This window comes from Egretta garzetta, unplaced genomic scaffold, assembly GCF_000687185.1.
Source record: "Egretta garzetta isolate BGI_Z169 unplaced genomic scaffold, ASM68718v1 scaffold107, whole genome shotgun sequence".
Classification (NCBI taxonomy): Eukaryota; Metazoa; Chordata; class Aves; order Pelecaniformes; family Ardeidae; genus Egretta; species Egretta garzetta.
Window position 1 is genome coordinate 682,554 of NW_009260399.1, and position 16,444 is coordinate 698,997.

The window sequence follows — 16,444 nt, forward strand, 5'->3', positions numbered from 1 at the left end:
CCTCCTGTCAGGCAGCTGTAGAGGGCGATCAGGTCTCCCCTCAGCCTCCTCTGCTCCAGGCTGAACAACCCCAGTTCCCTCAGCCGCTCCTCGTAAGACTTGTGCTTCGGACCCCTCACCAGCTTGGTTGCTCTCCTCTGGACATGTTCCAGCAAGGCAACGTCTTTCTTGCAGTGAGGGGCCCAAAACTGAACACGGGATTCAAGGTGCAGCCTCACCAGCACCGAGCACAGGGGGACGATCACTGCCCTGCTCCTGCTGGCCACACTATTCCTGATACAAGCCAGGATGCCAGTGGCCTTCTTGGCCACCTGGGCACGCTGCTGGCTCATATTCAGCCGGCTGTCAACCAGTACCCCCAGGTCTTTTTCCACCAGGCAGCTTCAGTTCAGCAGCGCAGCAGCAGCGCTGCAGAGGTGCCCCCCTTCGCCCCACTGGGACCTTGTTTGAAGCACAGCCCAAAGGCAGCCGGGGGCTCTCTCCAGGGTCCAGACTGTTTGCAGGTGAGTTTAAAAGGCACGCAGCTATTTTGGTTTCGCAGTTCATGAGCTCCACGACCCAGTTTGCCACAGAGCCCTGCAAGAAGCCGGGGAGCGAACGGACGGCCTCTTGCTGCTGCCGCTGGTTTGCACCATGGGTGGGTGCTGGGGCAGGGAGCCCTGACCTCCTCTTTCTCTGGGGGATGCAAAACCCTGTGCTTCCCACTGAGAAACCACCCTGGCAGCGCTTCTCCCGTAGCCCAAAGGAGAAGATTTTGCCAGCTGGGAAGTGTTTTGAGGGAGAGCATCCAGCACCCCATGGCCAGGGGCTCAGTCACTTACTTGGCGTAATGCCCCTGTGGGCAAGGCAGACACGATGGTTGCCCACTTTCAGGCTGGTAGTGGCCCAGCGGGCAGGAGGTGCAGGCGCTGGGGTCTGTGCACGAGGCCCCCGCACAGCACGAGCAGCTCAGGGTACCTAAATCCAGAACAAAAAGGTCAGGATCAGGACCAGGAGACTTGGCTTAAACCACTTGGCTTGTCAGGACAGGTCACTGCAATGAATGGAGAAGTGTTGGGATGCAAGCCCTCCAGCAAGACAGCCCCGGGGGTAGGAAACCGAAATATTAGTGCTAATGCTGTGCTGCACGTTGCAGCAAGCTGAAGAACAGCCATAAGAAGATCTAAGGCCTCAAGTCTGTCAACATGGATTTCTGGTAATTAAGATGAATGGTTTTTCCTCTTTTAATCTGAGCAGCCAGGAGGATTTTCCTTGTTTCCCCACCAACACACAAACAAACAAACAAACAAAAAAAACCCACCCAAAAACCCGCCATACTCCTTTGGTTTTCTGATAATTTAGGCTTGTGGGAAGCAGAACTGATGAGTAAAACCCCAGAGGAGAGAATCTGCCTTAAGCAGCAACTGCTTTTCTTTGAGCTCAGGCCCCCCGGCATTCCCAATGGACACATCTCTAGCCCTTCTCTGCTCCACAAAACAAATCCACGCTGCACAGAGCGATCGAGTGGGCTTTGCTGCAGCTGCGCCCGTCAGAGCTGCCGTCCCACTGCTTGCAGGAACCAGTCCTTGGTGCTGCAGCAACCACACTTGGGCAAGAGGAGAAAATCCCATGGATGAACATCCTGCACCCAAGGGTGGTGGGAATTGCCTCCTCTCCTCCACAGATTTACCCTAAAGCATCAGAGCTGCTTATTCCGCTCTTTGAAAGTGACCTGCAGTGAGGGAAGTAAGCAAAAAGTACATGGCTTGTATATTAGGGATTTTTTTATTTGGGATTTTTTTTCAGGGTGAGGTGGTGGTATTTAAAAAAAAAAAACAACAAAAAAACCCCAAAACCAAAAAACCCCCCCAAACACTACACTATAAATTACTTCTGCAAAAGGTAATATTATGCACTCCTGACCACGACAGATACGACCGTCTGGTTTCTTAAGCCCAGTGGAAAGGCTGCTTCTTAGCAGAGATTCTCTTTCAAACATTCCAGACTGGTAGTTGGAAGCTGTCCTTATATTTGGCACTATACCTCAAAACACCATATATAGATCAGGCTGCACTTGCGTTACAGCCACAACCCTACTGCTTCTGCATCCTACCGGGGAAGCTTCGGGAACAGCAATGGCCAGCAGAGGCCAGAATTTTTAACTTCAGAAAGGTGCAACAAATTAACTCCCAACTCCTGCTGCCTGCCCAAGCCTCCAACACAAGAACGTGTGCCATTTTCATCTCCCTTGAAAAGTCACTTTTTCACCTAACATGAGAGCCGGGGCGAGCATGGGCTCCTACCTTTGTTGGGAAACGTCCCTGGGGAGCAGCGGGCACAGGCTGTCACGTTCACTCTGCTGCAGTTGGAGGGCTTGGTGGTGGCGAGGAACGGAGCTGCTGATGGGACCCCAGGAGACGTGGTCACGCCTGGAGCGGACACTGGGGTGCTGGTGGATGTGGCCATTGGCCCGGTAGATGCCTGAGAAGTGGCTGTGCTGCCAGAGGGGAGGACGGTCACATCCGTGGTGGCAGGCAGAGTCTGAGCAGGCGTTTTTCTGCTTGGATCAGCAGACAGTGCTGCTGTGGACGTGACAAGGTTTGCAGTGGTTGATGCTGCTCCAGATGAGAGTGTTGCAGAGGCAGTTGAGGGTGCAGAGGCCATGGAAGTGGTTGCACTGGGAGGCGCTGGGGTTGATGCAAGGGGGGCCTGGCTGGTGGTTGCACTGGGAGGCGCTGGTGTTGATGCAATGGGGACCTGGCTCGTGGTTGCACTGGGAGGCACTGGTGTTGATGCAATGGGGACCTGGCTCGTGGTTGTCTGGCCTAAAGCAATACCTAAGAGAAGAAAAAACATCATTAGTGGTCAAATTATTGTCCTCCCTTTAATGGAGGCTTCCCACTAGGTCGTTACCAACTGCTTAGCCCATGTATCCTTGCTCGACGTCCAGAAATGCCCTTCTGCTCCAGTCACTACAGAGCAATACAGAAGCAAGGAGGCAAACAGCATTGGCAGCATCTGAGCATCCCTGGCACGTGAGAGACTTATCAAGGAAATAAATTAGAGGGTCCACGAGGCCTCAACTCAGTAGATGCCAATGTCCGGGGGGTCTGACTCTCCTAGATAAAAGGGTGTGAGAATTGCCTGCAACACTCGATTTTGTTAGCAGCAGCTTGAAAGAGTTTACCCTGAGATCCCACGACAATCTGATTTAAGATGCTTGTCAAGTAGCTGGCTGGTTTATTCCATCTCCGTTAAAGGGATCAGAAAAAAAAAATAAAAAAAAAATCATGGGTTTCGGATTTTTCTTTTTTTTTTTTTTTTTTTCGTAAAGCTGTTCTGGGGATACATCCAGTAACCAGAAGGGAACCCGCAGGCCAAGACTTGCTTTGATTCTGAAATCCCCCTGTCAGAGCAGGGACAGCTGTAATCTTCAGAGAAAAGGGGTATTACTGCAGTTCAAGTTGTTTTGCTGTGATACGCTGCGGACTGAAATGCTGTCTGCTGGCGAAAGCCACCTCTCGGCACACAACCACGAGGGACACCTTCCAGTCTCCGAAGGGAGGGGAGACCCATAAAACTAAACACAAAAAGCAACAAGTTGCTTTTAAGCGAGCGGTGTGGTGCTAAGCAAAGGAAGCAAAGCAAAAACAAAATAGCCAGCTCCTGGCACCGCAAATGTCTCATCAGCTGGGGTCAGGAACTCAGGGCAAGGGGTTATTCTAAAATAACTGCAGCTTCTGAACATATCCAACTTCATACAGCATCAGGATGCGACTGTGGCTGGTAACGTGGTGCTCACAACCAGCACACATCTGCTAAGCCACCACAGCAAGAGGGGCTGCTGATATCAAGTGGGCATTGGCAGGGAAAATAAAAGTACTATTTTAAGAAATTGCTTCATGGGTTTCAAGGAGCCCAAGGAGCGCAGCTGACACCCAACGGCAAGGAACAGAAGGAACAGAATCACAGAATGGCAGGGGTTGGAAGGGAGCTTGGGACATCATCCAGTCCAACCCTCCTGCTAAAGCAGGGTCACCCAGAGCAGGGTGCCAAGGACATCGTCAGGGCGGGGTTTGAGTATCTTCAGAGAAGGAGACTCCGCACCCCCCTGGGCAGCCTGTGCCAGGGCTCTGTCACCCCCAAAGTGAGGCAAGATGCAGGCAAGGAAGGACACGAGCAGGATGAGAGGCTGGAGGCTCGGAGGTGCCAAGCCTCCGAGCGGTGACAGCACTGGCACAGGGTGGCTGCAGCCCCATGGGTCTCTGCAGGCTTTTTCCCAAGCCTGCTTCTCCCCCAGCCTTTAATTTCTCTCTCAGTTTGGGCTACACCACGTGAGGCTGGGCACCGTGGGTATCAGGGCTTAGCACCACTGTGATATGAACAACAACAACAACATGCAGACCAAGTTGTCTAATAACTCTGGTTAAATTTCTACAGCAAGATGAGGACACCAAATAAAAGAGTCCTTACAAAGTTGCGATCACATGGACGGAGCTCGTTGGGAGCGCTCCCTCCTGTTGCATACTGCCTGCTTTGTACTCCACTGAGCGCAAGGACCCCATCTTTCTGTAGCTACTGAGCAAAGCAGCAGATGGGCACCCCACCCATCTGGGTCACTGCCCACATTTTCTTACTGTAGCCCCCAAAACAGAGACGCTGCATTTAACAGTCATCCTCTTGTGGCATAGTTGTTTGCCCACAGCCCAAATCCAAGGGACCCGGAGGTGCCAGCGTAGGTCCCCGGCAGGGAGAGCAGCTCTGGGGTACCCACAGAGGACACTGCTACCATGGCCATGCCTCCACCCAGGACCGAGGACACAAGTCCCCTCGTCTGAGTCACCTGCCCTAAGGGCTAAAGTCAGTCTGCTTCTCCTCCCTCATGTCTGGCATGGAGCTGAGTTGGTTCGGAGTTTTATTAAGCTGATCTCAAAGTAAACACTAGCAGTAAGTCAAGGGCACCGTCAAGTTCTCCTAGGGAAAGCGCCCAGAAGGACCACGGGCATCAAAGTCCGATCTCCCACATTTGCTCGGCTCTGCCAGGCAGAGACACTGCAGGGGCTTTAAACACCTTGGACTGCACACAGCTGGATGAAGTCTGGGGTTGGTTTTGTTTTCAAACAATATGTTTTTAGCTGAATATTGCCTCTTTGTAAGCTTTCGTGGGTTGGTTGGTTCTGGTGTTGAATGGTGGTACTGTTAAGACGGTGTTTTGGTTTTTTTTTTAATGGAAAAGTTCTTTTCATAACATGCGACTAAAATAGCCGTTGAAGAGTCGCTTGCAAAACTTCGGTAGCCATCGATAGCCTTCAGTAGCCAGTACTCCATTAATTCATTAAAAGCTGAAGGCTCGGAGGTGCCAAGCCTCCGAGCGGTGACAGCACTGGCACAGGGTGGCTGCAGCCCCATGGGTCTCTGCAGGCTTTTTCCCAAGCCTGCTTCTCCCCCAGCCTTTAATTTCTCTCTCAGTTTGGGCTACACCACGTGAGGCTGGGCACCGTGGGTATCAGGGCTTAGCACCACTGTGATATGAACAACAACAACAACATGCAGACCAAGTTGTCTAATAACTCTGGTTAAATTTCTACAGCAAGATGAGGACACCAAATAAAAGAGTCCTTACAAAGTTGCGATCACATGGACGGAGCTCTTTGGGAGCGCTCCCTCCTGTTGCATACTGCCTGCTTTGTACTCCACTGAGCGCAAGGACCCCATCTTTCTGTAGCTACTGAGCAAAGCAGCAGATGGGCACCCCACCCATCTGGGTCACTGCCCACATTTTCTTACTGTAGCCCCCAAAACAGAGACGCTGCATTTAACAGTCATCCTCTTGTGGCATAGTTGTTTGCCCACAGCCCAAATCCAAGGGACCCGGAGGTGCCAGCGTAGGTCCCCGGCAGGGAGAGCAGCTCTGGGGTACCCACAGAGGACACTGCTACCATGGCCATGCCTCCACCCAGGACCGAGGACACAAGTCCCCTCGTCTGAGTCACCTGCCCTAAGGGCTAAAGTCAGTCTGCTTCTCCTCCCTCATGTCTGGCATGGAGCTGAGTTGGTTCGGAGTTTTATTAAGCTGATCTCAAAGTAAACACTAGCAGTAAGTCAAGGGCACCGTCAAGTTCTCCTAGGGAAAGCGCCCAGAAGGACCACGGGCATCAAAGTCCGATCTCCCACATTTGCTCGGCTCTGCCAGGCAGAGACACTGCAGGGGCTTTAAACACCTTGGACTGCACACAGCTGGATGAAGTCTGGGGTTGGTTTTGTTTTCAAACAATATGTTTTTAGCTGAATATTGCCTCTTTGTAAGCTTTCGTGGGTTGGTTGGTTCTGGTGTTGAATGGTGGTACTGTTAAGACGGTGTTTTGGTTTTTTTTTTAATGGAAAAGTTCTTTTCATAACATGCGACTAAAATAGCCGTTGAAGAGTCGCTTGCAAAACTTCGGTAGCCATCGATAGCCTTCAGTAGCCAGTACTCCATAAATTCATTTAAACAACTTCTGGAGAAAAAAAGAAGTAGGCAGGCTGGGAAAAATGGTTTTGAGCATCGAGTAAAAATGGGTGATGTGTTGGTTTGCCAGTTACAGTATTACAGGCGTGAAAAAAATACTCAAACAACCATAGCTTCATCAGACCATTTTCTCTCCTGCACTTAGACGCTGCCTACACCAGAGAGCAGTCATTCTGCTTTCGAGAGACTTTTCTTCTCAGGGGCGCTGTGTATCTCCAGGGACCCTCCAAGGACAGGCCATTTTGTGAGACGCCTCAGCACGATGTTCCACGCCAAGAGCCTTGAGGATGTCAGGGAAGGTTACTGAACTCCTAACTCCAGAACTAATCCTTCCCGACTCGCAAGGCAGGCAGCCCTGCCGACCTGCGGGGCACAGGGACACTGGCTGGGAACTCGCAAAAATGAAGAAATAGGACAGACACTCCCTTATTTTTAATTCTCTCCGTCTTGCACAGCTGTACAGCCTGCCATTCTGAAAACCTAATCCTTCGAGCCAAACAAAACACAACCGAGTCAACAGTTACAGATCCAGGTGAAGATAAAAATAGTCTGTGGTGAATTCAACAGGTGAATAATTGGTTCCCAAATCAACAGGTTGGCTCCTGAAATGGGAGAGTTTCCCCAAATAGTTCAATGTCAGGAGAGCGCCCGGCTGCAGTTCGTACCTTGTTACGTGCTCAGGCTGCCCTGGGTGCACACTGCTAAGATGAAGCTCACCAGGTGATTGCTTGGAGCACTTTTGCCCCTTGCCAAGGAACTCTGTAAAGCACAAATTGTTCTAACAGGGCTGATGGGTTCATACTCCAAAAATGAAGGTGGCCGCAGGGCCCCCAGCAGCCCCCGGCCCCCCAGATGCAGGTGGCCTGCAGTGAGAAGGGAGCAGGGCAGCACCTCACCCCAAGGAGCTTCCAGTTGCATGAGGCCAGACTCGCCCTGGAAGGTACATGGCCTGGAGTGCAGCAAGATTTGCAGATCCCACATAGCAAAAATATTAACTATAAGAATGCAGATTTTTTTTTTTTCATAGGTAAGCGGTACAGAAGGATGAGAGGAACAAGGAGAAGAGCGGATAGAGGCATGATTATAAAAACATTCAGGCATTTTTATATGTGCTCTTTCTCTTACAAAGACCCAGATGCCCAAACACCCCCAGAAAGTGAACGCACTGGGGCATCCTGTTCCTTGCGGTTTAAGATAAAGCCATGAAGAGGCCACTGAAAATCCTCAAGAGTAAGCAGAGTAAGAGGGCTCTATTTTTCCTCCTTTTTTTTTTTTTCATATAAAAGCAATTTTTAATATTTACCGTATTCAGCCTGCTTCCAACACTGCCTGTCTTTCAACACTTCCTTCCTTTCCTGCCTTCCCCCCACCTCGCCCTGCCCTTCGGCAGCACCCCGGCTCGGCAAAGCCCGGTGCTTCCACAAGCCTGCTACGGCTTTGCCCACCTCCGAGCTCGGGCGAAGAGAAACACCGCTTCAGGGGGACTTACCTGTTAAACACACCGTGGTTAAGCTCCAAAGCAGAGGAGAGGGCCAGGCACTCATTTTTCCCCTGGGGAGTAACACAGCTTGTCAAAAGGCAAGATCAGCAGCTAATCTCCTACACCCAACTGTTCGTTCTCCTCCGGTTTTGTGCCCAATATTGTCACCTGACTCCGATCATGCGGCTCAGTCAAGTCAACCTCCCACCCCCGCCCCAACAAAGGGGGGTTTTATATTCAGAGACTGCAACAGGTCTTAAGACGTTACTGGCCTTCTCAAAGCGTAGTGCAAACTAAATACTGAGCAGAGGAGCAAATCTAAGCCTCTTCTCGCGGCGTGCAAGAGAAGTGTCCCGGAGGAAGCGATGGGCTCGTAGAGAGGAATGGGCAGAGCCGCGCAGGGGCCCTGTGCCTGGCTGCTGGCCAGCCCCCCGTGACCTCGTCAAGTGAAAGGATTTCATTTTCTAGACACCCAGGATTTCCTGCAAGAAGAAAAACAAGAAGAAAAATAATCCCAGAAGTGTCCACAGTTAAAGCAACTCCCATTTTAACCAAGACCAATCACACCGTAACCAAAATTCACCCTCTGGTGAGTGCAGAGATTTCCCAGTCAGCGTTTAATTCCCCTTCTCATTGCCCCCAAGGTGTCCAACTTGATACCTTGAGTTGTTGTGATCAGGATCAAACTCAACAATCCTGATGATGATGCTTTTGAGGTGAGAGCATTAAGTTTAGCAAGGCCCCATCCAGTTTTCCACGTGTTAGCCGGTGGCTATCCTGCTTGCTGTTCATGCCCTGAGGCAATGCCCTCCTGCCTGGGCCCATGCTGCCCAAGGACACAGATGTCCCTGTGGTTTTCTCACCTTGCAGCCCTGCTTTAAAAGATCCTCCCCATTTCCCTCTGCCCCCATCAGTTAATAATCCGCATGGCCGAGCCTCCACTACGATAGAGGATTTCCTTCTGCAGACAGCTGAATGCCACATCTCACCTATGTCACATCTTCCCCCAAATTTTGGGAACAGCTGGCTGCTTGTGTAGGATTAAGGATGCTCCGCATGCAGAGCCTCCCCAGCCACACGCTCAGCGGGCAGATCGGGCACTGTCATGTGCTGCCCCCATCTTTTGTGCTCCAGGATCCTCCACAGGGCTCGACACAGTGAGCCAACAGGTAGCGTGCTCGAGCCCAAGCCCTCAGGCTTTTCCTCAGTGGCCCAGGTAGGATCCGTTTGGCATCGCACATAGTGCCCCAACAGCACCGCGCTGCACAAGTGGTTGCTCCCCCTCGCTGCACGGCCACCGAGGTTGCACAAGGGGAGGTTTCTCATGCAATCCCTGACTGCGCAGCCCAGCAGCGCTTCCTGCACGAGCCGCAGAGAGGCACAGGTCCTGCTATGGGAGGTGCGAGCATTGCCAGTCCCTGCCCAAGGACCTTCGCTGGTACCCCAGCTCTGCCCATCCCTGCCCAAGGACCTTCGCTGGTATCCCAGCTCTGCCAGTCCCTGCCCAAGGACCTTCGCTGGTACCCCAGCTCTGCCCATCCCTGCCCAAGGACCTTCGCTGGTATCCCAGCTCTGCCAGTCCCTGCCCAAGGACCTTCACTGGTTCCCCAGCTCTGCCAGTCCCTGCCCAAGGACCTTCGCTGGTTCCCTAGCTCTGCCAGTCCCTGCCCAAGGACCTTCACTGGTATCCCAGCTCTGCCAGTCCCTGCCCAAGGACCTTCGCTGGTACCCCAGCTCTGCCCATCCCTGCCCAAGGACCTTCGCTGGTTCCCCAGCTCTGCCAGTCCCTGCCCAAGGACCTTCGCTGGTTCCCTAGCTCTGCCAGTCCCTGCCCAAGGACCTTCACTGGTATCCCAGCTCTGCCAGTCCCTGCCCAAGGACCTTTGCTGGTACCCCCAGCTGTGCCAGGGACGCTCTCGTGTCCTCCTGCCTCCAGCAGCAACAGTCTGCTAACGCTAACATGCCTCATGGTAGCTGCAGGGAGACAGGGCAGCCTCCTCGACTCTGGTATCTCCCGTTTAGGTGGGCATAGGTCAGTCAGCAGCCAGCTGGCTTCCCACTGCCAAATACAACCTTAACCTGAACTGCTTACTGCTAGCAAGCAAAATATCAGACTTAAGGACACAGCCCCAGGCCCAGCACGCAGCCCCGTGCAGAGATGCTGCTCAGGGCAAGGCAGCGATGGAGGGCTGTCCTTTCCTGGTGGGCAGGCAAGCTCTCAACGTGGCATTCCTCACCTCAGCTTTATAGGCTTTACAAGTCTCTGTGCAGGATGTTTGATCTCAGTTGGTATAAATAACACAACGACCTGGTCCACCCCCACTTGCATGGAGCTGTGCATTTGGCAGCGGGCAGAGGACCTGCGGTGGCCGACAACTTCTGCGTAAGCATCACTGCAGGATGAAGCAGGCCCGTGCACTGATAAAATGCTGCCAGCAGCTGCCCAGGGAGATTTATTCTGTTAGAGGAGCTGACATCAGCTCTGTCCCCTCTGTACCATGAACTGCACCCCTCGTTTGTGGAGAGCCTTCCCTACACCGGTCCCAGGAGCAAGTCTCACATTTCCTGAGCAGCTCCGGCACACACGTACGTGTGCACACACTGGAAAGGGACTTAAGAAATGGATGTTGACACTCGCCGCTGCGACAGTACTTTGACTTGCCAGTTTCAGCCTGGCACATGGGAGAGAAAGGGAAATGCATCTTAACCCCCTTCCCATGCCCTCAAACCACTGCCTTGGATGAGCTACCGGAGCCCGCTGGGAGGCGAGGCAGGCTGCTTTCCTCTCAATTGCTTTAGCAACTGGGCAAGTTGGAATTACTCTTCTGACAGGAGAAGTCTGATGCCACTTCGGGGCAGAGAAGTGCAAATAGGTTAATTTACAAACTCCTGACCTGCCCTGGATCATCTCTGTTGAGATTAAGTGCTTTTGCTAGTTGGTTCACAGTGAATAAAAAACAGTGTCATGGCCGATCAAAAGCAATGTCCTAGGCTGGCACAGGGCCCTCTCCTTGTCAGTTTGGTTGCTCCTCCATGGGCAGTGAACCTTGCGTCCCTAAACAAACCAGACGCTGCCCTCCACCCTGGGGGCTCTCAAAACTTGGCTGGCTCCTTACAGGGCAGAGGCGGTAGTGGGGATGTTTCTCCCAAGAACGTGGTGTCCTCCTTAAACACAGCAGTTTGCATCGACTCTCCCATGTTGCCTAGCCTGGAGGGGACGGCTGCTTGGATCCACGCCTCCATGCGAGCTGGGCAAGCAGAGGAAGCGCCATCAGAGGTTTCATCTGCTGAGGGCAGACTCAGATTTCTGAGCTACCCAGGCATTACAAACCTGAGGACCAGCCCAGGACTGTGCATCAGTTGGCTGTCACCTGGGTGTTGGATATCCAAGTGACCTGCTCACAAGAAGAGCTGCTTATTTAATAAGAAACCCTGAGAAGGAACAAACGCCAGCCCTCTTCAGAGTGTCAAGCTTGAGCTGCCACCACCCCAGCTTTTGTTAACCGGGATGCAACAGTAAGTGCTGGGGGGAGTGAAAATCTCCAGGTGAGGTCCCACCTACAGCAAGGATGGTGAAAAGGAGAGGACTGCATGAGTTGAGAGTGGGCAGACATCAGCCTGAAAATGGTAACGGTCACCAGGTGAACCGCTAAGGTCACGAAGTCCCTATTAACTGCCAGCAGATGAGAGCAGAAAGATCACTTTATTCTTGTATCCTTAGGCGCTTCCTGTCATTACCCACCACTCCACTGCCACTGCCGGGGTCCTACGCTTAACAGACGCTTGATCCAGCTCCAAGTGACTGTCACACTCCAAGCTAAGCAAGCTACTGCAAAAATATCTTTTTCCTCACAATGCTGGGGGAAATAATGGTCCTTGGTGCACTGCATCCAGCCGTTTGAGAAGACTATGGTCCTTTGGCGGCACATTCCCGATTTGCACCCTATTGCTGAGCTGGCGCTGGGGCGCTGGGCTGCATTTACTGCCTGGGAAAGAGCAAGATACTCAGACAAACTGCAAGCTGGCTTCTGACCGGTGCTTTTCTTGGAAAACAACTTCTTCCTCACGCAGTGCGGCTCGCGTGTCATACCACAGCCTGGCCATGTAAGGAGGAGGTACCGGCCAGCAGGTACCACTTCCTCCGTCACAGATGAAAAAGGACAGAAGCATTCTTGACCCCCATGGCACGCACTACCCCATGGGCTGGGTAGCAATTAGGAATCCAGAACCTCCTTTCCAATGCAAGGTTCTTCCAAGTCCCTGGTACATAACCTAACTCTCATAAAACAGCACAGGAGCTCAGAGCTTAGGAACACAGGTCAGCCACCAGTCAACAGCCTGCAAGTCAGCAGCGTAAATTCAGCCGATCCTCTGAAGGCCTTCAGTAGCTTTCCTGCAAAACCATTACGAGCACATGCAGTGATCAGGCTTCCCAATCGGGAGGACCATTGGTACAGAATCAGGACTGGATTCCTCAACAGTTCTAAGCAGATCTTGAACTTGATGAGCAGGAAGGAGGCCACCAGGAGTTCCCTTCATTTCAGGTAAGGAGAGAAGTCCTGCCATAGCGCGCTGTTCAGGACTGATACCGAAACCAGCTTTGCACCCAAGAGGAGGGCCGAGACACCCGTAAGACAGAAAAAAGCAAGGCAAAGCCGTCAGCGCTCCTGAGGGAATGCACGTTTCTCTGCTCTGAACAGACATTAAGACCTGTACCTGACCAAATGGCCACATGGTGGCACCACAGCTTTGGGGAGCGAGGACACATCACTACGCTTCGGAGTCGACTAAAAACCCTCTTAACCAAAAAAGTAGCATTGCTTGTCTCAGACTGCACCAGCAGAAGCCTCCATCATTGGTGCTGTGTACAAGGAATAAAAACACCCACAAAAGGGAGCTGAAGGAATTTAAGTCATTTAAAAAAAAAAAAAAAAAAAAAAAAAAAGAGTCATTTGAGTTACTTTGAAACAAGTAACTCAAAACTCTGAAAGCGTGTTTCTTCTGGGCTTGGATTTAAAAGGAATAATAATAAAAAAGTAGAGCTAGCCAAAGGAAGGTGTGGCGCTGCAAGCAGAGGTCTGATGGTTTGTCCAACCAAATGCATGTAATCAGTGAACCAAGTCCAGAAGTTCTCTCCCCACCAGCACTGAACATTTAAAACTTAATTAGTCCCCATCAGTTAAAAAGAGGGTCTTAAAAATGTGAAGAACTCCAAAATGGCCCAGTGTGGCTTGGGTGTGGCCAGCGTTAAATATGCAGGTCACGCCCATCCAGTGCTCCAGGCAGAGAAAGATGACACAGATTGCCTTGGAGCAGCATACACAGAAGAAAAGCATGATTTAATGAAATAAAGTTAGAAGGGAGCAAGTATGGTTATCCAAAATGCAGCTCTCTAGGATCAGACACAGCTGAGACACTACGAGCGTTACCAAGTCAGGAAGGTCACTCATCAGCAACTGGAGACTCTCTAACACATTGCCCATATTCTTGTAGGCCCTGTGGGAATTTAAACCCCTGAACATCCAGGCTGAAGGTGCCGGGTTTTCTAGCAGCAACTGCCAGGGCATGCCTACAACCTGCCTCCTCCACGAAAAACCAGCCTGTATAAAAGGATGGGGCCTTCCCACAGTGCTCCAGGTCCACTGGATTCAAACCATGATCCACAACAAAGGACTCTGTAGAAGGGGAGATGCATTTGTCAATACATAGCTCAAAGAATCTCAAGGTAAGGTGCCTTGGGTGTTCAAAGTCAGAGATGGTTTAGGTTCTGTCTAAAAGAGGTCAACGCTTGGTCAATCATCAGTCATGAGAATTAGTATTACAGCAGCTTCCTAAACATTAAAAAACCCTACAGTCTTGTACCAGCTAAGCCTGTCCAAAATGTCTGAGATATTGCTAAAAATCAGAGGGTCTGATTCTGCATAGGCCATTCTCAGAAGACAGGCAAACTAGCACATACTTACTGGTGGATTTTGGACGGCAAGCTGACCATGAGGCAGCAGGGTGCCCTTGTTGCCAAGAAGGTCAATGATATCCTGGGGTGCATTAAGAGGACTGTGGCCAGCAGAGCAAGGGAGGTCCTCCTTCCCCTCTGCTCTGCCCTGGTGAGACCCCACCTGGAGTACTGTGTCCAGTTCTGGGCTCCCTGGTTCAATAAAGATGAGGAACTCCTAGAGAGAGTTCGAAGGAGAGCAACAAGGATGATTAGGGGACTGGAGCATCTCCCCTGTGAGGAAAGGCTGAGAGAGCTGGGCTTGTTCAGCCTGAAGAAGAGAAGACTGAGAGGGGACCTCATCAACACGTACAAATATCTCAAAGGTGAATGTCATGAGGATGGAGCCAGACTCTTCGCAGTGATGCCCAGCAACAGGACAAGGGGCAATGGACACAAACTGAAGCAGAAGAGGTTTCAGTTGAATACGAGAAAGAACTTCTTTGAGGGTGACAGAGCCCTGGCACAGGCTGCCCAGGGGGGCTCTGGAGATACTCAAAGCCCGCCTGGATGATGTCCCGTGCCACCTGCTCTGGGTGACCCTGCTTTAGCAGGAGGGTTGGACTGGATGATGTCCCAGGGCCCCTTCCACCCCCTGCCATTCTGTGATTATTTGTACAAAATTATCAGCGAGTCCCTCATTTGGGCACCAGGAAATCTGACAGAGCAAGCGCCCTACGAAATAAAATGTGCATCTCAACCTATTCTCAAAGCTTTGTCCCAAGCACTCTACCGGAGCAGTTGACCTGGAACAGAATTCCCTTCCCAGTTATTTGATAAGGTCGATCCCAACACTGAAAAGAAAAACCTCAGACTATGTCTGGCACTGCACCAGCCCAGGCAAGTGTAACACAGCCATGTCACACAGCTGGACGTAACAAAATTGGAATGAGGCCGGCCGGCCACACACAGCCATATCACTCAACACTGTAAGATAAGGCTTCATGTTTACCACAGGATAAACTAGACCACAGGAACGGTATCTCTGAGCATGAAAACAGTTTCTGAAAAAACCCCAACCCAAAACACACCCACCTTCCACAGCACTCTAAAATTGAGAGAAGCCACCATTGCTGTAATTCAGCTAAAGAAGGCATTTAAAAAAAAAAAAAAAAAAAAAAAAAAAGGGGTTTATTCCACAATTCCATACCACTTGGGCCGTCCAGAGAACCTGTGCATGGCATACCTCCCTTGAACCATTGGGTCTAGGCCGCAGCTCGAGCGCTTCGGTATACACACACCCAGACACAGTGAAGTCACATTGCACGAGGTTAATCAGCTGTCAGCCAATCTGCCCAAAAATCAAGAGCAGGTATTTTGGTAACACCTCCTACTTACAAATATCCTAACCAGCAAAACTAGCACATGTCAACTTTGGAATGCATCTACAGAAGCAACGTGACATAAATCTAAAATGGATACGCATTATCCTGCAATTTGGCTGTTTGGTCTCAGGCCGGTGTTACTCATCACCAATGTAACCGTTAGTACAATACACAACTTGATTAGTAAAAAATAGTATCAGTCCATTTCCTTAGAAAATCTAAATTTTTATTATACATACTGTATTACACTGAAAATACGTACCCAAAGACAGAATATTTGGAATTTACAACTGTACAAAAAACCAATAGAAAACATATGGGCTATGCTCTAGATGTAACATTTTACAAAATGACAGTTCTTGTTAAAGGCACCAGATTCCCAGAGGGCTCTGGCTTAATATTTTTTAGTCTTTTTTTTCCAGTCAGATCTTCCTATGAAAGTGTGATTCGCTCTTAAACTGTATAGCATCAAAGTCTCGAGCTTCTTTCTTCTAGACAAGTGGCCTGCACTTTGACACAACTTAGTGAGAGAAGTGACCGTTTTCATACAGAGGTGTCAAGCAACTACCAAAGGCTCCTCCCCATCGCATCCAGCATCCTATGGTATTTAACCAGAAGATTAAATGGCAAACCTACCAGTAAAAATCAAGTTAACCCACAAAATACTGGCTGAACACTAGAGTGTTACCCATACTAAGTGTAGATCATTTTGTATGAAGATTAACTACAGAGCACTAGAGTAGGAAAAAGTGTTCTGCCTAAAAGGAAGATGGAATCTATGATCAGAAGCCCTGCTCAGCACCCTCCTTGGGCTCACCTTCTTTGTTATGCTCATTTCTCTCTTTCTGGTGCTCACAAATGGGACCTAAAGAAACCCAGCACTTCGCTGTAGGGCAAGTTGTTAAAGAAGCCTGGGTATGCATCATATATGTTCTTTGTCCCCCAAGAATAAAAAGGTTGGACAGGACAGGGAAAAACAAGCCACTTTCATTGCTTCTTTCTCCAGTATTCCACACTCTAAAATCAAATAAGCTAATTCATATCGTGCTTAGGCTTGCACAGGCAGGTGCTTCTTTACAAGCAAGGGCAAGAGAAGCTGGAACATCTTGCCTTGCTGTGGTGCAGTAATGCACTTTGGAAGTTTGGGCTTTCTATTTCCT

The 16,444-nt window shown here is 50.6% G+C and overlaps 1 protein-coding gene across 3 annotated transcripts in view; it reads right to left on the minus strand.

The window, feature by feature from the left end:
- LOC118452741 (flocculation protein FLO11-like) overlaps positions 1 to 8,436 on the minus strand; it is a 25,333-nt gene extending 16,897 nt beyond the window's left edge. For 2 of the 3 annotated variants that reach the window (XR_004842564.1, XM_035898645.1), the window contains exons 1-3: positions 7,977 to 8,166; positions 2,283 to 2,816; positions 822 to 957 (exon numbers count right to left, since the gene is read on the minus strand). Coding sequence is in view for 2 of the 3 variants with exons in the window: in XM_035898645.1 (XP_035754538.1) it covers positions 822 to 957; positions 2,283 to 2,816; positions 7,977 to 8,031 (725 nt within the window). In the remaining variant the exon portion in view is untranslated. Of the gene's footprint in view, positions 1 to 821; positions 958 to 2,282; positions 2,817 to 7,976; positions 8,167 to 8,239 lie in introns of those variants that run through there. The other variant, XM_035898647.1, reaches the window with a different exon arrangement.
- Between the last annotated feature and the right edge of the window lie 8,008 nt (positions 8,437 to 16,444).